We start from the raw sequence: 19,242 nt of genomic DNA, 5'->3' as shown, positions 1-19,242 counted from the left end.
ATATATATATATATATATATATATAAGGGCTGTCAAGCGATTAAAAAAATGTATCTAATTAATTACAGGCTCTGTGATTAATTAATCTAAATTAATCGCATACTTTTATGACACTTTTATGCCTGTTTATAAATGGCTGAATAGCCTACTACAGTTTGTCTCTCTCTCTCTCTCCATCTCTCTTAACTTCTGTCTCCTCACCTCAGTCAGGTTTCGAACTAGCGCCGAATTTAAAAAAAAAAACAAGCAGACTAAATGACGACTTTCCATTTTCCACACTATTTTGAACCTACATTGTTGCACCCACTAAATCAATAATGCAGACACTGCGGAGAATAAAGTAAGATGTCTTCCTACCTTCATGCTTATTTGCCCGAAGCATCCCATAAACCGTCCATCGAGCGCGCCCCTCGCCCCCTTTCCCCTGCGGGCCGTGTAAGCAATTGGCTACAGGCTGCGCAGCACTTTTGCACCATGTCAAAGTGTATTATAGAAGTGCGATTAATCTGCGTTAATTTTTTTATAATTTTTCTGTGATTAATTAATCGAAATTAACGCGTTAATTTGACAGCCCTAATATATATATATATATATCAGTGATTCTTGAGAACCGGGACAAAAGGCCGTCTTCCATATGTAACTGCTGTTATGTTTAAAACAAAAACATTTGAGAACCGGGACGAAAGGCCGTCTTCCGTAACTGCTGTTATGTTTAAAACTAAAAATATTTAAAATTGTAGATGTTATTAGGGATTAAGAATAGAATGTCTGGAGCACAATTATCCCCTTAAATTTAATTTTATCATTATTATGTCAAATATATGACACTTGTTATCTTCTCACGAGTCACGAGTCATGACGTCCAAAACAGTGTGTCCTCAGAGAATGTTTCAATCTTTTATATGCAATTAAACCTATTACAAATGTACTTTAATGATTAACAAGAGCTTTTTTTTTTATCAAAAGCAACACTATATAATCTCTCATATCAATAAAAACAGTTTTTCTACAACACATTCATGTTTTAGAAGGATTCTAAGTGGTGGGACCACTTTACTGTAAGTCAACACCGTCAGACATTTCATTATGAAAAATGTAATCAAATCAGGCGAAATAAGGGGCAGCTGTCACTTTGAAGGACCTCTTGTCAAATTCTACCTCCGTAGAGTACATTAGAGTCAGACAGGCTCTGATGAAAGTTGTAGTTTTAGAATATTTTACATTACAAATCTTGAAAGTCCTGTGTCAGAACCATGATATGTCAACACCGATTTAAATTTCTGAAGAGGTTATTTGAAATTTTTTGATAATTTTATTTTCCTGAAGTAGTTCATACTAGCACCTAACATCAACAGAAAAACCAAATGGCTACTAGATAAGTTCCATTTGTTATGTAATGTTTAAGAAAAGTTCAATATGTCAACACCGTCAGACAGGAAATCTGACGGAGTTGACATCTGTCGGTGGTGATAGGCCAATGACGGTAAAAAAAACAAAAGCTGGGAGGTTGTGTCAAACCTTAGCTCAGTAGCTTAGTATATGTTGGAAACATACATATAATTTAAATCGCCGTAACATAGGGTTTGTATTTATTATTCTGTTATCTAGTTTTCACAGGATAGTGGAATACAAATCAAGGCTACTCTCGGCTTCCGTAATATACAGTGCGTATGGAAGGCAGATACCCGGCCACCCTCTGCAACCGCCTTCTGGATCTACAAGTCAGCCCATCACTCATCCTGTGGATAAAAGACTTCCTGCAGGACCGGTCCCAGCACGTGGTGGTCAATGGCTTTAAATCCAAGAACATGATTTTAAACACCGGTGTCCCCCAGGGTTGTGTTTTATCACCGATTTTATTCTCCATCTACACAAACAACATAACAAACAACAACAGTGACATTTCTCTTTTTAAGTACGCAGATGACATGGCCCTGGTGGCCGACATCAAGGATAACTCCTCTCTGGCTGCCTATTATCTACAGGTCAACACCATGATGCTGTGGATTAAAGAGAGCTCTTTGGAGCTCAACATCTCCAAGACCAAGGAGCTGTGTTGTGGGGGGAGGCAAACATCTTCCCCCCAACCTCTCTTTGAACCTCTGAGGCTGAATGGGCAGACAGTCGAGCAGGTAGAGGCCTTCAGATACCTGGGCACACAGATCGACACCCACCTGTCCTTCTCCCAGCACACAGACTCTGTGTACAAAAAAGCACAGCAACGCCTGTTCCTGCTGAGGAAACTCAGGAGCTTTGATGTCAGACAGGACATTTTAACAGCTGTCTATAAATCACTCATAGAATCTGTACTCACGTTCAACATCACATCCTGGTTCACCCTCACCTCTGTCAAAAACAAATCAAAGCTTTCTCGGATTATCAATCAAGGAAGCAAAATAACAGGCAAAACTCAAATTCAATTATCAGTACTCCACAGCCAGGCAGTTAAAAGGAAAGCCAACATCATTACACAGGATCCCACCCACCCCCTGCACAAGTCCTTCCAACTTCTGCCATCAGGCCGCCGGTATAGAGTACCCCTATCAAGGAAAAACATATACAAAAACTCATTCATACCCATTGCCATAAACAGCCTAAACAAACAATGAACAATGGACAAATGAACCCTGACGCACTGTCACTTTACACTTTGCACATATCCACAGCTTTTATCTTGTTATTTTTACAGTTTTTAATATTTATACTTGTTTTAAGATCTATACACACTGTGTGTGCTCTTAGAAATCAATGTTGTTGTATGAATGCCTATCATTACATTATCGTGTTTGTATGTCGAGCCACGTCATAGACGATTTTCTGTTACGACAGACAATAAAGTTTTCTGAATCTGAATCTGAATCTGAATACAGTATAAAAGGCTGTATGTATCAGTATTTTTACAAATGTTTATAAAGCATATACTTGTATGTTAACTCTGTGGCTAAGAGGCTCAAAGCCATCATTTACCTGTTGATTGGTTGTCAAGCCTCACGTTCTACCGCTACACCAGGTATTAGGAGCATATCTCATCCCTTAACAGCAACTATGCATCTCTGAGCCACCGCTCCACCGTCATGCTGGTCTATGTTCATCTTTGTTCGTCAGCAGGGATCTGTGGTACACCTCTGTAAAGACAGAACTCAGCTTTGTGGTCATAATAATAATGGATTGGATTTATATAGTGCTTTTTTCCCTAGGGACTCGAAGCGCTTTACAGGGTTCCAGGTTCCATTCATTCACACACATACCGGTGGTGGTAAACTATGATGGTAGCCACAGCTGCCCTGCGGCAGACTGACGGATGGTTATGGTCAAAGCCTGCAGAGCCTGCCCAGACAAATGACTGGGCCCCTGAAAAGGTCCTTACGGGACAAGTATTTGAAGGAGAGGAAGGTAGCAGTGTGTAATATGACATCATCAAGAAAGTTCTACAAAGTTCTAGAATGCAAAGCTCCCTGGGTAACCCCACCCCTTTCGAATAATAACAGAAGCTACAGTGGCCTTCAAGGACCATAGATATATGTCTATGTTCAAGGACAAGAACAATTCTAAATTTTAAACAATGCACCTGATGACATTCCAACAATGACACTTTCAAGATGGCGGCACAAGGCCTTGGTCCAAGATATGCAGAAATATGGACATATATGTACGGTGGCGCTGAGCATTCACCAAATAAAAAAAAGTTTCACAGCTAATGAGACCCTTTCTAAGGGGAAAAAAATTATTAAAAACATTATTTTTCAGCTATTATGCACTAAATGAAATGTACTTATGGATATTATAATTACTTTCTACAAAATCTGCTAGGAAATAAAACCCAACATTCTACACGCTGCAGGTTTAAACTACCTTAGAGTGGAAAAACATTTTTTTTTCTAAAACCCTGAATAAGATAAATGATATCAGGCTCATGACAAGTCTTCTTACTTATTTACACAAAAGCTAAACAGTCCCTACACCAGAATGGTGCAGATTCAATTACAAGTCTAAATCAAAGAACAAATTCAGCTCTGTCCCAAAATACAATCAAGTCGATTTTATTTACATTGCCAAATATCACAATTTGCCTCTTGACAATAATGATATGGAATTAGAGCCAGGCATGAATGTATAAATAGGCGTACATTTCCTTTTTTTACCTGGACATTTGTGTTTACTATTATATTCTATATTTAAATAATCATTCTCCAAACAATCAATGTACCTGTAGCATAGCCATGTCTGCATTTGCGTTTTGTACCATACCCAGTGTGCAAAGTGATTTTATGGACATGGAGCGTTGTAAAAGGTTGTTCACCAAAAATGACATCTAGGACCTTCCACGATCACAACCTGGGTGGACAACCTTGTCAACAAGCTGCTGGAAAGCTACAGTGGGCCGACATAGCAAATCAGAACCACTAAAGTGAATGGGGATGAATGGGGGTGGGCTAATGGGGAATTTTTTGAACTTATAGATATCATTATGAAAATTTGCCAGTTGATTACTGACATTAAAACAAACTTTTTGTATTACAGTATTTTCGAAAATTTTTAAATAAATATGAAAAATCATCAATATCTTACTAATGATGCGTAAATTTGCATATCTGCAAAGCCCCAAAATCTAGATGTTGGAAGAAAACAAAGTCAATTTGTTTTTAAATTTTGAAAACAAAACAAGTGTCCAACTGCCTGAAGCCTTTCCTAATCACAGTTCAAATATGTTAAATAACCCATCGAATTTTTTTTACACAGTTACATTTCATGTGCTATGGACCAAAAGTGTCCTTTTGGAGTCTCCAGCTGGTATTTTAGGAAACGGCTAGACATTCCCTTGGAAAAAACAGTGTAAAAAATTCATTTTCTATGGGTTATTGATCAAATTTGAACTGTGATTAGGAAAAGCTTCAGGCAGTTGGACACTTGTTTTGTTTTAAAAATTTAAAAACAAATTGACTCTGCTTTTGTCCAACATCTAGATTTTGGGGCTTTGCAGATATGCAAATTTACGCATCATTAGTAAGATATTGATGATTTTTCATATTTATTCAAACTTTTTGGAAAATACTGTAATACAAAAAGTTGTTGTTTTAATGTCAGTAATCAACTTGCAAAGTTTCATAATGATATCTATAAGTTTAAAAAATTCCCTATTAGCCCATCCCCATTCACTTAAAGAGTGGTTCTGATTTGCTCTGTCGGCCCCCTGTAGCTTTCCAGCAGCTAGTTGACCAGGTTGTCCACCCAGGTTGGGATCTTGGAAGGTCCTAGATATCATTTCTGGTGAACAACCTTTTACAACGATCCATGTCTGTTTTTCCAAAAAAAGGGGTTTTGCCCCTTAGGTACCATGTAATGTTGCTATTACGACATTAACACCATTACCATGTATGTCCAGCAGGTGGCAACATTGGCTATGTTCTTTATGACACAACAGCCTAACTCAAGCTGAATCATGCACATTTTTCCACAATTTGATTTTCTTTTTACCTTATATATACTTGGCACAGTCTAAAATAAAACCCTGAGACCAATTTACAAAGACAAATAGATTTTAAAAAATTACAAAAGTCTTTATAAAATGGAAGTCTCTCTTACTGGTACACAGAGTGATGTCAGTTACATAAGTCCGCACTGTCAAAACTGAGCTGTTAATTTCTTTTCTACTTAGGTTCAATGTGTTATATGTTTTGCTACAATCCTTGTGCCTAAAACCAAGTTTTCCTTACAGGAAAAAAAGTTTGAAGTGAATTTACACAGATTATTATTGCCTCTTCTGGTGATTACAGTTTAGATTAATACAATTATGGAAGGTGCAAGTTTAAGATCTTATCTCTCAAACATAGTAATTTTGGCAGATGCCTGTATGTTGAGATGTTCAGACTTCAACCTTATTTTATATACATATTGCTGCAATGAGTGAACACAGTATAGTATGGGTAATGGCTTCAAGAGTTTTTAGCAATAGAAATCCAGCCCATGCTTTTGCTTGTCGTCCGCGGAGCTGTTTTGGTGATCAGATTCAGATTTAGACATGGCCTCTGTCTTTGAATTGTGTGGGTGATGCTGGGTTGGTGTACTGACGTTATCTAGATCCTGAAAAGCCCACACAGGAGAGACCCCGCTGGAAATGGCCCAACCGTGCATGTTTGCAGGGGCCGTAGAATCCAAAAGGCTCCCCCTCATCTGCTGGTTCTCCCTTGTGGCTGCCTGCCAAACCATCTCCAACTCTTCCTCTACTTCCCTGTTGGAACAAAGACAGAGGAGAGCAGGCATTAAAGTCAGCCAGTCAAATGAAAGCTGGTAGGATGACAGGCTCTGCACAGCAAGACCTAAGGGTATATCTCAATATTATCATGTCCACGAAACCAGTGTCTGGCCGTCTGCTGACTTGTACTGTGCCATCCCAACAAGGCCAATATAGCAGACGATTGTGACAACCGCAGCAAACATACAAGCTGCAGGAGCTCACACCGCTCCATTTTCTTTTCAACTTTCGAAATACATTGGGAATTGGGAATACAACTGCTAGATTCACCTGCTTCCAAGTTATTTCTGAAGCACCACCTGGGCCTTTGCATTTTGGAATTGAAACTGAGAATGGCCCACGGCAGCAATTAACACCATAACAAATTACAATTCACTGTAGTGGGACTACGAAATGAACAGTTAAGTCATGAGCAAAATGGAGGAGATGGGATAAGGAAAACATCTAATACCCAATGCCCACATTGTTATAATTATTAGAAATCCCTTTTGTTTTTGCAATGCTATGGAAGCATAATGTATTCATTTGAGAAAAATAAATGTTTGGACTGTTTCTCTGAATTGGTGAAGATAATTATCTGAGGATTCAATTATGTTGCTAGAGTTAATCCATATTCATCTCCATGCCCTTTATACCTGCCTAGGGAACCAGGGGGAGACTATCTCTACTACCTCTCATTCATTCAGAATTATGAACAAAATTAGTTTTTAAATGTTAAAAATGTTTCTCTTGTGAATTCAGGAAAAAAGAGCAAAAGTTTTATCTCAAGGGGATGCATTATGCTCCAGTTCAATGCAGTTCATGAGTTATAGCCTTGAACATTATTCTGGAACTCTTTTTAAAACACCTATCTTAAACAGAATGTATTGCAAGACTGTTGTATTAGAACATAATAAACCTAGGGCAACTAAGGATAGTTGAGCAACAGCATGAAGCCATGACCCATTTCCCCTGTGGGGTTGTTTGCAGTGTGTGAAAAAGGTTGAAATCTTGTCTGTCTACCCAACCAGAATACTATTCATTCAATTATACTAGGTATGGGAATCACTCAAAGTAGGTAATAGGTTTTGATTAAGTCGTTTTGAGCATTGAAAAATGGTAATTACATATTTAGCCTCAGCATGGCCCTAACATTCAACACACCTGCTAATTATATTCTTAACTAGTGGTCAGAAACATAAGTTTATTATCAACATCAAGTGTGTGTGTGTGTGTGTGTGTGTGTGTGTGTGTGTGTGTGTGTGTGTGTGTGTGTGTGTGTGTGTGTGTGTGTGTGTGTGTGTGTGTGTGTGTGTGTGTGTGTGTGTGCGTGTGTGTGTTTGCGGCTGTGCAAGCATATAATCCTAAAGGTCAATGGCAGCAGCCACATGAGCAGGGGTTTAGCATTCTGCTATGCATCAGGAAGTGCAGATCAGATCAGGTACATTAACCTATTCCTGGCCACTTCCTAGCACTTTGAGTACGACCAACAACACCAATGGCCAGATTTTAAAAAGCTTGTGTGTCTATCCTTCTTCGAACTGGATTCCAATGCATTATTCATCCATGCGTGTGCACTTTGTCATGTGAGATGCAAGCTTTGCGTCAACAGTAAGTAAACTAAATGATGATATGAATGATGATAACACAAATAATGGAAGGAGGTGTGGTAGGCTAATATTTATACTGGAAAAGGTATACTGCTAGACAAGTAATTAGAATCATATAGGAAGATAAGTAGACTGTGACCAGACTAGGGTGACAATATTCTGAAGCTGCATCAGGTATTTAAGATTCTGCTTGTGGTCTGACACATTTCAGTGTTTCCATATGGCACACCAACAAGAGAAAGCAGTTTGCAGATGCCAAATGCTGCAGTGACTGAACCGCCGAGTGTGTCTGTGACAGAGCCAGAGAGTTTACACATCTGCTCCACCTGTTTGTTGTCAAGATATACTGTAGGCATCGTTTTTGAAACCAGATTTGGCTGACATTTTCTGAATGAACTGCCTATGGCTTAGCATGGCAGCATATTAGATATTCCTGTTGATCTGCAGTTTTCACCAAAAAAAACAATAGTTTATTTTAAAGGTTACCTATTACGCCAGATGCAAGTTGTCATCGTTTTTAAACATTAATATGGGTCCCTGGTGTAACTAGAGACTCCCAAAGTATGAGAAAAAACACTCCACCTTTCTGAAAACCTGATGTGTTCAAAAACCCTTGTCAGAGTTCTCTCCCCTTATGACATCATAAGGGGAAAAGCCACACCCCCTCATTACCAACCTACTTTATTACTACCTCCACTTGTGATAAGTCACACCGCAAGATCCTCCTGAATCTAACTGAAAGTTTGATCCAGGGCCAATCAGAGCAGACTGGGCTTTTTGGAAGTCTGGGCAGTGGCTGTGATAAATATGTTTTCTTTTTACACTATACAATGAAAAAAGTTTCTCGTAGAAACTCAAATTACAATTTTTACCAGTGGGTGTGACATGCACCTAAAGGGTACATTGACATGTGTCATTTTGATTTGCAGTGTTGAACAACAACAAACACATTCAAGCGTGGCCTGAATGTGACCTTGGTCAATGTTTTTATAAATTAAAACATTGTGCTTTTTAAATCAGAGTGCCTCATGGTTCTTAATGGCCACAATTTACTGTCAAATTCATGTTAGTAAGGAGCTAGCTGGAGTGCAGAAACACATACTGTAGAACTTACTCATTGGCACAATGCAGGAATAGTGGAGTGTTTCTAAATAAAGCAGAACTCCTTGGGCTCTGGACTGCATGCAGTTCACATGGGAATAACTGTCGGAGTGAACTGATTGTTAAAGGCTCTGACTTGGTCGTGTTCAAACATTAAAACTCAACTGATGCATTTTTCAGGAGTTTTCCTCCAGATCATTTACCACTGAGTGGTCAGCTCAAAGAGAGATGTGATGACATGCAGTCTGGTTGCATTGTGGTTATAAAAATAATCGTAAAACTCAAAATGTAAATGTGTCTGTGCTGACAGAAAAATCTGAATCACAATAACCACCATTTAAAATACATAATTATCATTATATATCAGCTTTTTTCTCCGTCCCCATACACTGTATACGTATATATCCAACACACAATAATACACATATAAATCAATGCGACAGAGCAGAGAGCAGGGTGTGTAAAATCATCATCAATTTCATGTGGTCACGTACTACCTTTAAGGCTCTCTCTATTACATGTATGCTTTCTTTTTCGAGATGCACCTCAAACCAAAGTACAGCACATGTGTATTGGATGAAACCAACCTATAGAAGCAACCTACCATTTCAGACCGAGAGGTAAAGAAGAGGGATTGTGACAAAAGAGAAATAATAACAGCTCCAAGGCAACAGAGTTACCTTGGTGTGCTGTTATTGTGACCTGACTAAGAGTTAACAGCCATGCTAGCAGCGGCATGAGGCAGCATGATTAACACAGTCTGGTTTTTTGACCATTTCCTTTGGCATATACAGTATAGACATCTATCTTGTCCCATCATATTGCCAACATCATCAGCATGCCACCATGCTCACAATGAAAATAAGAACATGCTGATGTAATAGCAGGTATCATTAACTAATGTTAATTTATAGTATATTAAGTTGTATGTAATTGGCAAATATAGTATCGCCAATAGTACAGAGAATATAGATAAGAGAAGCGAATATAATTGTTGTTTTTGTTTTATTTTATTTTATTTTATTTTATTTTTTATTTTATTTTTTTTATTTAATAAATATTTTGATTTTATTTTTTCTAAGGAAAGGGGTAGGATTAAATAAGTGTATACTTCTTCCTGCTCCTTTTCATGCATATTTATTGTATTTCCATGCTTTTCATTTTGTTTTGTATGTGGATGTCTGAAATAAACTAAATCAAATCAAAAAAAAAAAAATTGTCAGTTACCATCTTAGTTCAGCGTGGTAACATGCTAACATCAAATAATAAGTAGTAAAGTCCAGCTCAGGTTGATGGGAACGTAATCAGTTTAGCATCCTTCTCCATGCCATTGGCATGGCTCTAAGGATAGCTTTGTCTCTCTGTTGGTTAGTTGGCTGAGTGGTTTGACCCAGACTGAAATATATTATCAAGTAATGGGTGGTGTTTGCCATAGGATTATGTAGTAAAATTAATAGTTGTGTCACAACCCGGCTCAAGGGAAGGACAAAGAGGAAACCACACAAGATAATTAGTTTACCCAAATAATAAACTATTTAAACCAATTTTGAAGTAATCTAATAAATGGTGCGTGAATATCAGTAATCAGTAATGGGTGCGGTGTCTGTGTGAGTGAAGAGTGTATGGTATGTGTAAAGCAGCACTAACTAAACTAAACTAAACCAAACCAAACCAAACCAAACCAAACCAAACCAAACCAAACCAAACCAAACCAAACCAAAACAAACCAAAACAAACCATACATCAAGGGAGGGAGGCCCAAGTGGCTGATTCCTGCAGCTTTTATAGCTCAGGAGAGCAGCCAGCATGGGTGTTTGCAATCAGCAATCAGCTCCTGGAAGCCTGCCAATCAGGAGGTGCCAGGAGCTGTCACAGTTGCCATAGGATGAATTATTTATTTTGGGAATCCCATCATCTTTTTTTTTGTCTCGTGCCAGCAAATGAAAAGAAAATTCAATTATCCGGGAAAATATCTGAATCTATTAAATGTTTTTTCCATTACATTTTCAATGGAAATCTATGGTTACCGGATGGTTCGTCACAAAGTGATACGATTACAAAAAATGTGACACCCTGTACAAGATGCCATAATAAATTCTTGACAAAAAGATGACCATGGTTGATCTCTCACCTATTCGAGTTTCTGCCTACATTTAAAATAACCTTAACCAGAGTGGTGGCAGATCAGGGAAGCCTCGTGAATAGTTTATATGGGTCAAAGGGATAAATTTGAAGGCAAAACAAACCTATCAATTTGGTCTTTAGGTAAAATAACGTATTTCCTAAAATAAAACAACACCTGTCAGTACAAGGTTGGCTGTTGATAAGGTTTAACACATGTTTTCTTAGACTTAAATTTCAATTTATAAAGCCACTCTGAGACCAAATGTAAATGTGTGAACATTGATTCACTAGTACTAGATATGGAACAAATGAGAATTATTCTCGTTGTCATTAAAGCAAACAATGGATAATGATGTTTCTTTAAGTTATGGACTATAAACACTTTGTGAGAGTCTTTAATCAGGAACGACAAGGGACAAACCCCCCGCTTGCTAATTACCTCCAACCGAAACAGCATTCACAAATGTGTACCCATGGCAACCACACTCATCGCTTACTATGGCACTACTCAGAAGGAATACAAAGATTAATCTTGCAGCTATGAGAGCAGGACAATTCAACAATAGCATGTCTGTAAGGTGTGTGTTTTGCTTGGATAGCTGTGACCTACAGAGAAGGGGTTAGCTGCTCCACTACCCCAACTACAGTTCATCTCCATTTCCATTACCATTATACTGTAGCTGCAGTAAGCTGCAGCCATCTGAGGATTTGGTCTATCACTCTGCGACAGAACAAGTCCCTGCGCCCTGTCAACCCAGATACTAACATTATTCAGTGTCATTAGTGCAGTGGGGCTTATAAGGCATGTCTGGCTGCGAGAAAGCCACGGGGAACAACACAGGGACTGGCATTAGACAATCAGTTCTTATTATCCCTTCAAGAGAGTCGTGTCTTGTCCATATGTGACATAACGGAGGCGCTGTGTGTCTCATATACACAAATACACATTCTGACTTCAGCACAAATACAATACTGCTGTTTTGAGTGATAGTGAGTTAATGTGTAACATTTGCTAAATTCAATATGGCTTTTCTTCTCTACTATAGTTGAAAATGTTAGAAAGTCTTACATTTGGATGCGTTGGGGCGATACTTAAGTCACATTTTTCTTTTTTGAAAAAAGTGTTCTGTCGTGCAGTTATTTTACATACAAAATGTCCAACTATTAATTCTGCTATATCATTTTTTTTAAGTATTAAACTGCAGGGTCAATTGTATTGTAGCAGTAAAATGAAAAACATCTCCACTCAGGTTTATTTCAGATTAGATCTAAGAAATTGTATACTGGTGTTGGCTGCAGATCTAGAAAAGGAGTATGGATTATCTACTGTATGTGAGCTGAGTGCTGCTATTAGCCAAGTACTCCTACTGTGCGTCAATGCCAGACTTCACTTTGTATTCATTTTAAACCACAAAATACACCTTCTGGAGAGTGAGGTTGAGAACAAATGGATTACAAAATGATGAGCTACTTATGCCAAGGTAGCCGTACAAACACCACCTGTCACAGTCACATACATACGTTTTTTAAGTACTTTTAAAAAGAGGTTTTTGTTGAAAGCTCTGTCATTACAAGGAGGTATGAGTTAGAAAAGACTTGGTCACCACATGAGCCTCAATGAATACACAGGGTGAGTGACATTTTTCAGAGCTATGATGTCAGCTTCCAAGAAACCGCAGCAATATCTGCTCGACGCACAAGACTCACAACCACTCCAGAACCACATGGGAAACCAAGGGATAATTAAGAACTCCTAGTGTTTATGCACATTCATTGGCTTAAGAATTAATTATACATGAGGTTCCAAGTGTGTAAATCCATTAACATAAAGCAATGTCAGCAAAGTTTACACAGTGTGTGAAAACAGGACAGATTAAAGGCTGCAGCAAACACAGATTCCAACAAGCTTGAACCAAGAAAAACACATTTTCTAAATAAATAAAAAAATTCAAATTACACTTCATAGTCATAATGCATTCCAATTTCAACAGATGATAATGTATATGCCACAAACTGCTGCAAAAAGTAGCTGAAAACCATACGTGAGTAAGAGATACTTTGCTAGAGAAATTACTCAGTTACAAGTAACTCAATTATTAAAATTCCACTTGAGTAATAGCTGATTTGAAAAGTATTTAAGTATTAAGAGGATTTAGCTCGTATGGAATGTATAATGCTCAAAGATGCACAGTAGTGGAGGACGTATTCAGTTCCCTTACTTAAAGCCACCACGAGTAACATGGCACGTTGGCGTCCCCTTTGGACAAAAGCGGTAGTATTTTTACGACGCCCGCTGTCGCGAAGCTGTTTTTCTAGCTCGTGCCAGGCGTGCGAGTGTGAACTGAGAAGGGCGCAATATAGTGCATGTCCGTGTGTTGAAAGTGTGAGGACTCTTTTCGGCTCCGTGAGAGTGGTTTTGACACTGCATCAACTAATGTCAGTCAGTGCTACACACACCTGATTGCAATGAGTTGATGCAGCAGCGTCACCTAACTACTCTCTCTCACGGAGCTGAAAGATTACGTGTCCTCACAGAAAGCGAATGAACGAGAGACGGCAGTTAGTATGGATCACGATGAGGTAATGTGTTTGTGTTGTTGATGTAAATAATGACTATTTCAGATAATGGTTATCTGATGATGGTGAAGCAAAGCAAACTTTGTGTTAGTACCAACCGCTCATTCATTTAGGAGTAAACACTGCAGTCTAGTTTCGCTCTCGTGAAATTGTATACACGTTGCTTGGCAACGCCCTCGTCCCGCCCGTAGCCTATATCACTCTCCCTTTTAACTTTTCTTCATTGCATTCTCTTTTTTTTCTTTGATGGTTCAGCCCCGTTATCAGTCATTATGACGACAAATAACTGTCTCAAACAAGGCTCCCGCTCCTCTTCCTTCACCTGGAGGGATAGGCTTCTCAAATCGAGTTGCAGCGCCACACTGAAATCTGCGACCAATACGGATATGTGACCATAGAGTCTGCACAAGCGAACCGAAAATAGGACTGGGTGTGCGACCAGACCAAAAGCAGTAATAAAAACTATATAAAAACGTCTTTTTTGCACTGATGGTCTCGTTTGCTGTTAAAGGTAATTTATGATTATCAGAGGAAACAGGAGGCTGTTTAAAAGATATTTAAATGTTACTCGTAGCCGCTTTAATCAAATAATAATAATTGATCTCTCGGGTATAAATAAAAGTAAAATGCAAATGAAAAAAGAAAAATCAAGAATATGCACTTAAACTATTAAAAGCCATGACAGTTTTGGCAAATTTGTATTAAAAATTACAATCATCAAATAGTTAATAGCCTATTTGTTTTGTCAGTGTTGGGTTTAAAGCCTACAATATTGTTTAAACTCTTCATAAGGATTGTGTACAAAAATCTTAATTCATAAAGTAGCTAGTAATTTACAACATGTGTTTGGTACAGAAAACTATATTTTGTATGACTTGTCCAAGAGAAAGAAGTCCCTATGTGCTAAAATTAGTTCAGCTGGTGGGTGGGCACCAATGTTCCAATATAGAACTTTTTTGATTGCTGATTTTATTGAAAAGGCGTGGGCTAAGAGGAATATGTCTCTTTATATATAGTGTGTTTATTCAGTGCTGGATAAATTGTATTGTATAGTGTATTTTGATTGTGTATGTACTACACGCTTTGTATAGTTATATCGGTCTCCTGTAATCCTGTGTGGGATGGGCCACTTGTGTGGCAGCATGATAGGGAAATAAAAACATCATTCATTCATTCATTCATTCATACAAGTAAGTTATCAGCCAAATGTAGTGAGTAAAAGGTAGAATATTTCCCACTGAATTGTAGTATAGTATAAGTATAGAGAAGCATTAAAAGAAGTCAAGTCCAAGTACCTTAAACTTGTACTAAAGTACAGTACTTGACTGAACGTGTATAGTTACATTACACCTCTGCACAAAACTTATTCAATCCCACATTCTAAATGTATTGCAATAATGTAATCAGGTTTCCAGCCAGTTGACTGTTTTTCAAAATGCAAATACGCTACAAACTCAGGCAGTGATGCTTGTCTGTAAGCTAAGCAGCACTCAGAAGGGAGGCGGCCATCTCAACCAGGCTTCATCTCTGCTGCTGCAGCCTGGGCAGAATACAACGTGTTGGATAAAAAGAGAAAAAAGAATGAGGTAAAAATAGATTTTGGAGGAGTAAAGTTTGACTCCAGCCAAGTGAAACGCTACCTGGCTGAACTCATAATGATGGAACTGAGACCCCAACTACTACGCTCATAGTTTCACATTTTTACTGGGACTGGTAAATCAAAGGTTTTCCTATCCGCAATCATTTGGAGGTCAGTCGGGGGTTTAACCAAATCATCCCGACGACTTATCAGGTCCACAGTAGGGGTGCATGCAGGGTAAAGCCAATGCAGTTTTGCAAAGCCAGCAGTTTGTTGTGTATTAAAGCCAGTAGGTTAGTGGTGTTAGGGCCCACTCACACTAGGGCCGGGGAGAAGTAGGGTAAAAGAGGAGCTGTAAGTATCACAGTGTGCCTGTTCCGTGCTGCAGGAAGATTCAGCATGATTCCCCCCCTCCCTACTCCCTACTGCTCGTGGCCTGGGCACGATTGCACCTTGCTTACGTCACCGTGCGCGTTTAGGATTCGGAGCGTAGTCTACTTGTAGGCTATACGACTGTTTGTGAATATTTTCATCCGGCCAAATTTGCATCAAATATTCCACTTCCAAATTAGAGCAACGAGAATCCTTAATCTATTGTTTTTTTTTAATGTAGCCTTGACGTAATAGGTCGCGATGGACAGTCTCATATTTGTGCAGCACGCTGTTTATTATTAATATGGCAGCCCGTCATCAGACCATACGTACCGGATGGTTTTATACACATCGATCGCTCCATCAAGTAATCCAAGTCAGAACTTTTTGTATGGGCAGAGATCGTTTTTTTAAGTGTCTTTATAAAGTTTCTTGTTAAACCTTAGTGTAGACTACTGTTTCCTTATCACCGGGCCGCGGAGTCCCGTTGTGTGTTGTTTTGTGTTCGTTTCCACCGCCATGCGTAAAGACAGTATTATGACAGCTGACGGGAGGAAAAAGAAAAAAATCATCTGACGAATGTGAGTAAACACGAAAATCTTTTTGCTTTGCTTTCTGCGCTCAACCTATTTAGCTCTCTCCCTCTTTTATTAGCCCACACCTAGGCCTACACACACGTTAATTCTCACACATTTTATGTAGCTACAGTCTAAGTGGTGGGCAATTCTGGTGCCGACTAGAAAGGCAGCGGACGTTAATGGACAATGCATCCTTAATAAATTCACGTCAGGAACGCCGCCTGTGCGCTTGCTTGTGCGCTTCCTTGTGCGCGTGTCATCTCATTAGCATCTGTACTTTGGCCAAGGGGCTGTTCCGTGCTGGAATACGGATGGCGTGGTCACACTAGCCAAACGTTCTAGACTTTAGTATGCAAATGAGCTCGGGCACGGGGCCGCGGCCCTAGTGTGAGTGGCCCCTTAGTGTCGACCGTGGTAGTCTTTGTGATTTGTCATTAAGATGCCCTCAGGGAAGAGCAGGACAGGATCTCCTAACAATCTGATTAGCTAGCTTTCATTTGATAGCAGCAGCAGGCAGCGAGCCCAGAGAGCGGGCTAAAAACAGACGGGGGGGAAATGGTAGATTGTTTTGGGAGCAACAAAAGTACCAGTCAGGTTTTTTCAAAAGGTGCCTCACTGTAGCAGTGCAACTATCTCAAAATAAACCCTTCCTGAAAATCAGTCACACTGCAAATGATTGGCTACATGAAAAGTTAAGTTTTTCTTCTAAAGAATTACCAATGGACTTTCTCTGTCATAGGTAGTTAAGTGCTGTCCACAACAACGTCTTTGCACAATATCTGAAGTGTTTCAGTAGATACTGTACTTTCTTCACGAGGACAATTTAATCAGCTCCATGCAGTGGCCTAGGGGTATAATGCACAAAGAGCCTTATTAGCTCAAGTGCTGTACTATTTCAGATATATATATATATATATATATTTCAAATAAAGTACACGGAAAGGATATATGTAATAAAAGTTTAAAACAATATACAGCATATTAAAAGAGAACAGTTATTTTCTGTTTGGCACTATCGTATTTACCCAAACCAGTTATTGTCTTATGTTGTTTGTAATAGCTTAAAGGTGCTGTAAGCGGAATGGTTCTTTTAGCTAACTTCCTGTCAGTTACTGCAGTTAGCAGTCCCCTCGCTCGTCCCTACGTTACCACATTAATGCACTGCGGTCTTCAAGCAGCAAGTTATCTAGCATCGTCTCGGATCCATAAGTGTGATAAAACATGATAAAAACCATCAAAACAGACATTGGGAAGGATTTTTACCTGCTCCGCCATTGTAGGCGCATACACATTCACCCATCTGTTGCTCTGGCGTGCACCGGCAGTGAGACCATGGAGTGTATATACTATATATGACTGAGACGAGTGTCGGTTTGTAGCGTTCTCTCTTCTGATTGGATAAATATTTCGGGATACTACAATAAGTTTATCCACCGATTACATGCAAAGCAGCTGACTGAGAGATCGGCTTTATGAAACGTGCACATTATGTAAGTGATCACTGTATGAATAAAGAGCGATTTAACACTTATATTAACATGAATAAACCGCTTACTTCACCTTTCAGAGATTTCTCTGTAATTCTTAAATGTCTCATTCATGCATATCCAGTTGGAAGCAGATGAGATTGTTCAACCCCAAGCAGAGCAGAGTCTGTGATTGAGAATACATTGAGAGGATTAGAGGATTGGAGGAAATTGGGACGGTCCTGAGGGACGTAGCCATAATGGAGCTGTGTGATCTGCTGTGTCCAGCAGTTAACGGAGAAGAGAGTGGAAAATTACAACTGTACAAATGTATGAAACTGTGGAGAACACAGAGATACACTGTAGCATGTGGTGCTTTCTCTGCATTACCAGGTTGTGTTGCTGTGGTTTCTTGTGAAAGAAAATGTGGGATTTAAAAAAAAAACAGACAGTTTTGATAAGCCATTAAGTCAAAGGATACTTGTAGAGCTGAGAGGAACTCCCGTGTCGGGTCATAATCAACGTGGGCTCTTGACCATTATTCGACCTCTTTCATATACGTTTAGGGATTCGATGCATTGTTAAGATAACAATAAGGATAATATAGTAGGTTTAAATTTGGTCTTGTTACCATGGTTTGTACAGTTGGTATTTACTGAGCAAGTCATTTTACATTATTTTTTTTTTCAAACAGCGCTCTCCGGTGGACAAACTATTCAACTGCAGCACTGTTTCTTGAATTTCTTCCAAGATTGTATGTACATTTTGGCACTGCAGTTTCTATCGTCAGCTGAAATCAGACTATAATTGGCCGGCAGCTGTATCAGTCGTGGTTGTGTATTCTGTTGTCGTTTTTTTGTTGTTGTCTAAACCCAACATAGTCTTTTTGAGGTATATGTAAGGAAAAGACAAACAATGCACCCCAAAAAAAGTTGAAACTGAAATGATTGTCTAGACATATCTATCAGTTCCTTGTTGTTAGCTCCATGCACTCCTTACCACTTCCTCTGGCTTCCCTCTTTTAACACACACACACACACACACACACACACACACACACACACACACACACACACACACACACACACACACACACACACACACACACACACACACACACACACACACACACACACACACACACTCTCTCTCTCTCTCTTTCCTTCTTTCATACACACATTCTCGACCTATTCTTTTTTCTGCCAGCCTGCCTCCTGTCGTTTCTCCACCACTCTCTCTCTCTCTCTCTGTGCTCCCTCCTCTCTCTCTCTCTCTGTCCTCCCTCCTCTCTCTCTCTCTCTCTCTCTCTCTCTCTCTCTCTCTCTCCTCCTGGCTCCCCTCCTACCGTTTGGACTGCAGTAGTCTCTCCTCAGCCTCCTGTCTTTCTCTTAGCAACCTCTGCAGGTGAAGGATCTCCCTCTCGTGAGAAGCTGTCCTCCCCTCTGTTGCCTCCTCCAACACTGCCAGTCTGGTTGACGCCTGCGTCCGGTACACCTGCAAACAAACAAACACACACACACACACACACACACACACACACACACACACACACACACACACACACACACACACACACACACACACACACACACACACACACACA

At 39.4% G+C, this 19,242-nt stretch overlaps 1 protein-coding gene across 1 annotated transcript in view; it reads right to left on the bottom strand.

Moving 5' to 3' along the window:
- Positions 1 to 5,943: 5,943 nt before the first annotated feature.
- The window catches only part of cep89 (centrosomal protein 89), a gene marked incomplete at its 3' end in the record, with an annotated part of 61,152 nt that continues 47,853 nt past the window's right edge, over positions 5,944 to 19,242 (bottom strand). The window contains exons 17-18 of the mRNA XM_080046769.1: positions 18,985 to 19,133; positions 5,944 to 6,229 (exon numbers count right to left, since the gene is read on the bottom strand). Of these exons, the coding sequence (XP_079902895.1) occupies positions 5,944 to 6,229; positions 18,985 to 19,133 (435 nt within the window). The remainder of the gene's footprint in view (positions 6,230 to 18,984; positions 19,134 to 19,242) is intronic.

Source organism: Ammodytes marinus (genome assembly GCF_949987685.1).
Source record: "Ammodytes marinus genome assembly, chromosome: 1".
Classification (NCBI taxonomy): Eukaryota; Metazoa; Chordata; class Actinopteri; order Uranoscopiformes; family Ammodytidae; genus Ammodytes; species Ammodytes marinus.
Note: the sequence above shows the minus strand (reverse complement) of the source record. Positions and strands in the feature narration are given on the sequence as shown.